The following is a 9,032-nucleotide window of genomic DNA, read 5'->3' as shown; positions in this document are numbered from 1 at the left end:
AACAGAATGAGAGAAGAGGGAAGAGAGAGACGGAGAGAGACGGAAGAGTAGAGAGAGAGAGCAGCCACGGCGGCCGGCTTTCCGGTCGCCGGAAAAACGGGCAGTGAGGGTAAGGGAGAAAGCTGAGGGAGGGGGCAGGCTGTCGGAACGCGAATGAGGGAAGGAGAGTTGCGGGGCTAGTGGTGGCGTGCGTCGGTGGTCCGCCGAAGGTCACCGGAAGTTCGGGCTCGCCGGAAAAACGGCCAGGGAGGGGGGTGGTTGCGTCGGGTTATGGACCAGAGTGGGAGAGAAGGTTTGGCCGGAGATCGGGTGGGAGTAGGGTGGCCGGAGGTCGCCGGATACAAATTCCGGTCACTGGAAAACGGCAAAAGAGGGAAGTGGCGGCTGGATAATATTGGTTTAGGTATAAGATTTGTTTGTTTATATAGGTAGTTTATAAATGTTACCCTTTGGCCCTTCATATTTGGTATTTAGTTGTAAATGGTTCAAACTTGAATAGCTTTAAGATAAATCACACTTTAGTCCTCTAAAGTTTATTTAACCAAACTTAAAAACTAAAACTAAGGGAATTTGACAAACCTCGCACACGCTATGGTCATATTAACAATGGTTTGATAGTTTGACGGTTCGGGTTTACACGCTTAACCACAACTACTATGTATAATTTATTAAAATAAAACGCGAAAAATTGACATGTTACAAAATGATTACAAAAAATGTAAATAAAACGAGACCCGAAATTGACGAATGTCACAATAGTTAGATTAGATTAGATGATTTCGGCTTGCAAATATCCTAGCCAAGGGATTGGACTCGCCTAGGTTTGTCTGTTCCTCTTCGGTTCAAGTTGTACATCTTTACAGCCACTTGGCCTGCAAACACCATCTTTTACAACCCGCGAATTAAACTTACGTTCCCATTTCATATAATCTCTTTCAGAACACAATACCAAACACCCCCAAAAATATGAAAGCAGACGCCTAGCCCTCAAACCGGTCATAACTTATTTCATTATTCATAAACAAAATAATTTAGATCGTGCAAGCATAGATAACCGACAACTTATAGCTAATATAAAATCGATTCAATAAGTTCAAATAAGAACCACCAATAATCATAAACTACCAAAACCACATTTTAGCTTTTGATCATGAAAGTATGAAACACATGGTTCCTAACTAATTAATGGTTTTCAAATGAACACACACACACACATAGCATCAATATGCAAAGTTAGTTGTAACTTTACTAACTAGATGCTCTCCATAAACAGCCGTCTGAAGTTTCTTATTTCCACCACTCTTCTTTATGCACATATCCAAAGGACTTATAACCGCATCAAAGTTTGTCTGCTCACAATATTTTCAAAATACGCGAGTGAGGATTAACATAGTAATACAATAACAAATAAAGAAAAACCAACCTCATAGAAGTAAGCCACACAAACCCTAAATTTTGGAGAGTTGTTAATCACCCGATGCAGTGTCGATTCATATACACCATTTGTTAGAATCTACAATTAATCAACAAGTTTAGTACATAAAAATGGGACTCAGTAGGTGTTGGGGAGGGGGTGTACCTTCAGCATATCACCAATATTGCAGACAAATGTTCCAGGGATTGGAACTGCTGATATCCACTCGCCCGAGAGGTTTCTCACCTTCACAAATTGGCGTTTTTAAGCATAACAATAATAAGCCCAAATAATAGTTTATTTATTTTTTAGTATTACATTTTTAGAAAACAAATACCTGAAGTGCAGTTTTGTCATCATCTTGATTAACCAATGTCAATAAACCTGCAACATGACACATAAATCAACACTCTAACCCAAAGAATCCCAAATAAGAATTTAACAGACTTACCATAATCTGTGTGGGCCCCACTGGATTTATTTGCACAAGCAATGATAACATAACAACAAACACGAGAGTTAATTACACGGATGATCCATGTGGTACCCAGTCGCATATTGCAAGTACGTTCCTCAACTTTGTGAAATTACATCTATGGTTCCGAATAATTTGAAAGCGTGACGTGTAAGGTCCTTGAAATAGATGAGCGTTAGTTTTCAGTTAAGTGAGTGTAGAACGACTAAAATACCCACACTACTAAAAGATCTTATAAATAATAAAAGAGTTCAATTATAGGTGGGCCCCACATTTTAATTCAACTCTTTCATTATTTTTAAGGTCTTTAAGTAGCAAGGGTATTTTAGTCATTACTCACTCAATTGAAAAAACTAATGCCCATCATTTTGAAAGACCTTACTTGTTACACTCTAACTATTCGGGACCATAGATGTACAAAGTTGAGGACCATCCTTGCAACATGGGTAAATCACACGGACACTCCGAGGCCAAAAAATGAAAAGAAAACAAAACTGTCTGATTTCACTATCACTAACAGAATTACCATCCAATATCATTATTTGGCGAGCCCTCGACACCAGGATACCCGATTATACGCAACACCCAAAATGGGTCTCCGGCTATTTTTCCTTCAAATTCATCTGCCGCGCCACCGAGTGCCAGAGCAATCCCACGCATGATTTTTCTTGATAACTTTGTTAATAATCGGAAATCAGTGATCAACGATTCCAGGATCATTTCAAAACATCCAAATATTTTAAGAACCGTTATCAATCATTTTATTTATTTATATTATATATTTACAATTATATGAGGGTAATTTTGTCATTTAGTATATGTAGTTTTATGATTACATATATTTAAATTGGTCACACATATATAAACTTATGATTCAGTATATTTAATCACAAAATTACACAATGGGTATGTTTGGCAAAACTAGCCGGTAGCTGCTAGCTGGTGGCTGGAAGCTAGTGGCTGGAAGCTGTTAGCTGTAGCTTTTAGATATATTTAGATGTTTGGCAGAGTAGCTGTAGCTTTTAATAAAATGTATAAAATTACTAAAATGAGCATAACTAAAAACAATAATAGTCATCATCATCATCATCGTACTCAGTATATCCCACCAATAGCAATGCTATGGTAGGGTCTGAGGATGGTAAGATGTAGACAGCCTTACCTCTATCCCATAGGGATAGAGAGGCTGCTTCCGGTGAGACCCCCGGCTCGATAGTAGTTTTGCATCAAGCCTTGGACATAAGGCACATAGCACTCAATCATCGGGACACCGGCTGATCGGTGCATGTGCCCTTGTCTTTCGGCTATCAACGCCACCACATGATGCCTGATTAACCTTCCACCACTTTTAACGTTATTTTCACGAGATTAGTAAAATAACGTCAAAATTAGTGCAATTTTACTTTTGCCCACCCGAGGGTTCACACATATATACATTATATGCGCGCACCGCAAGCAGGGCGTAATATATTTATTTTGGAAGGTTATTTAAGTAAATTAAAATGCTAAAAGCTTGTAGCTCTTTTTAAATGCTACTAGTAGAAGCTTTATGCTTTAAGCTTTTTCTCCGAACCTAAAAGCTTCAAGCTCCTTGAACCAAACAAGGCTTTTAATTGAGTAGGAGCTTAGCTTGAAGCTAGAAGCTCCTAAAAGCTCATTGACAAACATACCCAATAAATGACAAAACTACCTTCAACTAGTATTAAATATATAAACAAATGAGTAAAATGCTTGGTGGTTAAGAGTTCTTGGAGTTCTTAAAATTTTTGGAGTTCAGAAGAGATCCTAACCCTATATACACTAATAACAGTTATAATAATATACCTGTGCAGAGGAAAAGATATTCCTCCATAACTTTCTTAAAGTTAGGTGGGTCCGTTGGCCTAGTACAAAATATCACATTTCCGATAAGCCTAACATATTTATAGGCTTAAATGAATATACTAAAACTCAAGAACCTACTTTTGTAAAAAATAACAATCCCAAATTGTGATATGAATATGGTAGTTAAAAATTTCATGTACCATTTGTTGGTGCCTACTAATGGGTCGCCAAGATCTCCATGCATCCCCTTCTTCAATTCTCTGTAACACTATTATAAAAGTAATTATAAGAATTCTAGTAAACAAAATCCACTACATCAATCTAGTGGAAAGAAGTCCATGAATTGCAAATTTATGCGAAGAACTGGGCCTGTAAATGAACACGAACAATTAAAAGAACAAATTTTCCTTGTTCTTGTACTGTTCGTTAAGAAAATGAAGGTGTTTGTGTTCATTTATTTTCGTTCATTAGTTCGTTAACAGTACATACGAATGGTTCATGAACGAGCATAACTGAGCATAGACAAACGAACATGACTGAGCTAAAAGTAAATATAAACAGCAATGTGTTGTGCCTAGGAAGTTACTAAAGCTAGACTAAATTGTAATGGGCCTAAAAAGTTGAAATAACGAGCGAAGCATATATGAGTTCATGCTTGCTTGTTCATTTATTAAATAAATGAACACAAACGAAGCATGCCTATAATAAATAATGAAAAATGTGAAGCAGCAATATAATGGTAACTTACATCAATAGCTTCGTGTCTATCAGGTACACCTTTAGTTATATTCTCACCAATTTGCTGGTATCCCCTGTAATGATTATAATTTGAAACAACTTCCATAAAGTAAAGAAGTTAGTTAAAGAATTGGATAGAAAGGAACCTGTATCCAGTATGACTAGATAATTTGATCTTGAGTTTCTCCTCGTAAGGTAGATGAAAGAAGTAGTGTGTTATATCTCTAAAATCTTTGATAAGAGAATCAGGAATACCATGGCCTTTCTGTTGAATGATTGAAATAATATGTAACTGTTAAAAGATGAAGAGTGAAAGGAATTTGTTATTACCACATAGAAGAATCCAGCATCTCTACAAGCCCTATCTAGAAGTGTAACAACTTGTGCAACATCTTCGTCATCCATTGCATTTGGATCATCACACTTGGCTACCAAAGGACTAATATCTGCCACATGATAATAAAATCAAATCAAACCGATAAGATCATCGATCACTCTGTATGAAATTACCGATGAGTGGGATGGATTGGAAATTGGTGGACATGCTCTGCCAACGGAGTTTCCGAGATTACCTACTCTACTCTCAATAATGAATCATTGGTTAGGTGTCTTGTGTTCTATTGGTAGTTTCTATCGGGTTTCGGGTTTAAGTTTTTCGGGTTTTAAGGTTGTGTTTCGGATTTCTCCTTATGAATGTTTAATAAGTCATTTTTATGTTTATAAAGTGTTTGAGAACACATGTGAACTTTTACTTTTCTCCTTATCAACAAGGCTAAAAAATGGGTTTCAATAAGTTGAGATTTGATAACTTATCAACTTATAGGTTTGGAATTTCCATTCCACCCTTTCATTCCACCCATCTCTCTTTAACCATTACACCCTTACTATGACGCTCGTCAATTTCAGATTAACTCCGTTAATCCAAACTCCGTCAATTCAAACTTAAGATCACTTGATCTATAACGCACATCTCATTACATTTAAACTAGGGTTTTAAATGACGCTTGACAATCACTACACATGTAGTCTTTCGGGATTGCACCGAAACGCACACAAGTCGACTCAAACCATTGGTGAACAAACGACAAACATCAAAACAATAAGTTTTTGATAATTATGTGTTAGGTTTATGTGTTATTTGATATATGTAGAACATTAACTCAAGATGCAAAAGTCTATTTTATGCTAGAAATTTAATAAATAGAAGTAGAGGGGCCATTGTGTAACATAATTATTATTAATTAATAACAAAACCCTACACTCCCTTTCCCCCTCCCAAACCCGATCCCCCCCCCCCCCCCTCTCTTCTTGGCTGCCGTAAACATACACACACACATACAAGGATTTTTCAAGCTTTTGGTTGAAGAATTAAGGTGCTAGGAAGGTATTAACAACTACTCTATGCATTCTAGTTGTTTAATTTTAATATTGAATGGGTTAATCAAAACCCTAGATTCTTGTAAGTGGTGATTAAGATGAGTTAGGGTTTGATTGTATGTTTGATGATGAATTGCTAATGAAATTGATAACTAGTTGTGTTATTTTTGCTTGTTAATCACTTGTTCTTTGATTTTAAACTTTAAAGAAAAACCCTAACTATGTGTGTAATGTGAAATTGATATGCATGGCTGGTTAGTCTTGTGTCTAGAGTGTTGTATGCATGGATTATGATTCATAGATTGTTGTTATGTTGAGTTTTGATGTAAACTGGTACTGGACAGATTGTTAAGTTTATGTTTACACGACTGTAACTGAATGTTAATGTGGTAATTGGTCGAAATTATTAACACTACAGTGTACTATATTGAGTCTAGTTTCTAAAGAGTCCAAATTTGAAATTTTTGGACGTTTAAAAGTTAACTTTTATTATTTTACAAAACTGAAGTGCAAGTCTGAATTGTGAGGTCTACTGTTAGGCTGTTTTGAAATTATCATATCTCATAAACTACAAGACCAAATGGGTTAGTTCCACTTCTGGAAGTTAAAATATTGAGTTAAGAATCTAACCCAATTGGTCTTGCATTAATTGAATTCACCATTTAACGGTAATAACAAATATCATTCTGTTGCGAATGATTTTGACTGCTGTGAGTTTACTGTAATGTTTTGGTCTTTGTGAGAAAACTATGTGGAATAAAAATACAATAAAAATATTTCTAGAAACCTAACTCATGTGTGCTTCTGTAACGATTTTTAGTAAATTAATTACTATGTTATGATCTGTTGAATTGAGTAATCTTTCCAAGTAGAATTCTGTCTTGATAAAACTAGCTGCTGAACTATGTAAAAATACATGAAACGTGTTGGTTGATCGATATTTGCTATGTTTTTGACTAAATTGCCCCTGTGGGAATAATTACTAGTAATGTACAATGTTAGTACTTGATACTTATGTAGTTGTCTACACATGTAATGTGTCACCAATGTGCTTGTCGAGTCACACGTAATTCACAAACGAAACACGAAACGTATCTCATGCATAGGTATTATGTGCCGAGTCTAGAGACTCAATAATAGTTCCAATACTTAGAAAATCTAATTCTTGTTTTAGAGCGCCAATGAGGATTTTCTGTGGCGCGCATCTCTCGGTTGACTTGTTTTTGAATTCTTCGCAAACAGTGAGTTTCACGTTCCCCTTTTACTCTTTTAAACGCTTTTTACTTGGGGGAGATAACATACTCCAAAACGCTTTAGATTTTGTTATTAGTTATATATCACTTGTAAGGCTAAGTGGCAAACGAACCAACTAAAGTCCTTCATAACATCGAACCGTTTAGTATTTGTATAATAGCGAGTCACTGTTGAGTAGTACTACTGGGTTTGACAAACCCCACCCAACTCTAAACTCGACGGCAGGTCGAGTGGGTGTAATCTTGGCTAACACATTTTCCATGGTCGTGGTAGACATGGTGGCAAGGCAATTGATAAACAGTCAGCTTCGGTGTCGAACACTTAGTAATACTTGTTTTATAGGCTAGCTACCTATTGATATATTAACATAACATTATCTGGTAACGCAAATGCAAACGCAAACGCAAAACGTAAACGCAAACACTTTATTTATATAAACCTGTGAACTCACCAATCCTGTGTTGACACTTTTAGTATGTTATTCTCAGGTAGCCGAGGCGGGCGCGCGGTATAGGAGCATGCATTCATTGAATATCATTGTTTCGAAAAACTTGTTTTAAACTTTTATTAATTGGGTTTTTAAGTCGTCCTGCGTGACGCAACACTTGGTTTATGATTTACGCTTCCGCACTTATTTAAACTTAAATGTTTTGTGGTTTGAAAACTTTATATATGATGTTTGATTATAACTAATGATTCTGATCCTGTTAGTTCACACCCTCTGACGGTAAAACTCCGTTAGTGGATTTTGAGGGTGTGACACTTACATAATAAGCTAAACCAAACACTTTTTAAAAAACAACTTATTAACTTATTGGCTTTTAAGTTAATCCAAACACTTTTTTGGAAACTCCTTCTTAAAAAGTCATAAGTCTTTTTCAACTTATCACAAAAAGGCCTTTTCAACTGAAATAAGGAATCCCAAACACACCCTAAATGGTAGAAATGCAACCTTATATTCAAACCATTCTAGATTTGGGGAATCAATAAGTTAATAAACATTTTCCAAACTCAATCCATACACGCTCTTTCAGGGCATGTTTGGGATTGAGTTTGAAAAATGCTTGTTGCCTTATGTACTTTTTCAAAAAGTCATTTTGAAAAGTTAGGATTTGGGGCTTTTGAAAAACTGTTTTTAAACTCTTTCAAAAAACTAAAATAAGAAAGTTTTTTTAATTGCCAAACACATTTAAACTTTTTGGTTTTTTAAAAACACCAATAAGCATTTTCCAAACTCAATCCCAAACATATGCCCATGCGATTTTTGGGTTAAGTAACAAGTTGCTAAAGGGTTGCAATTCGATTTCACTGTTTATTTTAAGTTTGCATTGGGATAAGAAAATCCATGGTGGTTCATGGATATTCTGATTCCAAATTAGATATAATTTTCATTTGATTATTATTGAAATTCTTACTGAAATGCGAAAACCCATGGTGGGCAATAGACATTTCAATTTCGATTTCAAATTTTCTTTCTTGCGATATTTATTTATCTATTTATGATTGATTCTAGTTTCAAGAATGTTCATGTAGTGTTTCTTTTGGTTGTCAATACGAAATTCATATTTACGCCATATGTCACATGAATCCTTTCTGCTTCGCAGCATGCCTTCTCGTTTTCCTCGACGTCGCTCTCGAAACTCAATCCACAAAGTGATAACCTAGCTTTTCAAGAAATTGGCCTTCGACCATGATGACCCAAATACACCAAAACTCATCGACACCAACCACAACAACAAGCGCAAACACTAAATCTATGCCCTAACTACTACAGAACCCAACACAAACCCAAGATACTCATAGCCAACCCAACCAAAAAAGCCCTACCTCTGTATAGCTTGTGTATACGTCATCACTCAATCTTCCACGACCTATTACTCAACTATTTACCAAACCTTATGCTCACATTGCGAACCTGCTACCATTGTAGTGACCCAAACACATCCGCTA

General features: G+C 36.0%; 1 protein-coding gene across 1 annotated transcript; it reads right to left on the bottom strand.

The window, feature by feature from the left end:
- Window positions 1-907: 907 nt before the first annotated feature.
- On the bottom strand, window positions 908-5,057 carry LOC143552022 (homoarginine-6-hydroxylase 2-ODD-C23.1-like). The gene is made up of 12 exons (XM_077042330.1): window positions 4,962-5,057; window positions 4,782-4,897; window positions 4,598-4,716; window positions 4,462-4,525; window positions 3,914-3,981; window positions 3,714-3,772; window positions 2,416-2,566; window positions 1,866-1,885; window positions 1,752-1,798; window positions 1,580-1,660; window positions 1,424-1,513; window positions 908-1,349 (listed from the first exon to the last, which is right to left on the bottom strand). The coding sequence occupies exons 1-12, from the start codon at window positions 4,993-4,995 to the stop codon at window positions 1,221-1,223; spliced, it is 978 nt and encodes a 325-aa protein (XP_076898445.1). The 5' UTR covers window positions 4,996-5,057; the 3' UTR covers window positions 908-1,220.
- Window positions 5,058-9,032: the final 3,975 nt, after the last annotated feature.

The sequence above is a fragment of the Bidens hawaiensis genome, unplaced genomic scaffold (genome assembly GCF_021521415.1).
Source record: "Bidens hawaiensis isolate Kalapana, Puna unplaced genomic scaffold, B.hawaiensis_p1.1 tig00016755_1, whole genome shotgun sequence".
Lineage (NCBI taxonomy): Eukaryota > Viridiplantae > Streptophyta > Magnoliopsida > Asterales > Asteraceae > Bidens > Bidens hawaiensis.
Note: the sequence above shows the minus strand (reverse complement) of the source record. Positions and strands in the feature narration are given on the sequence as shown.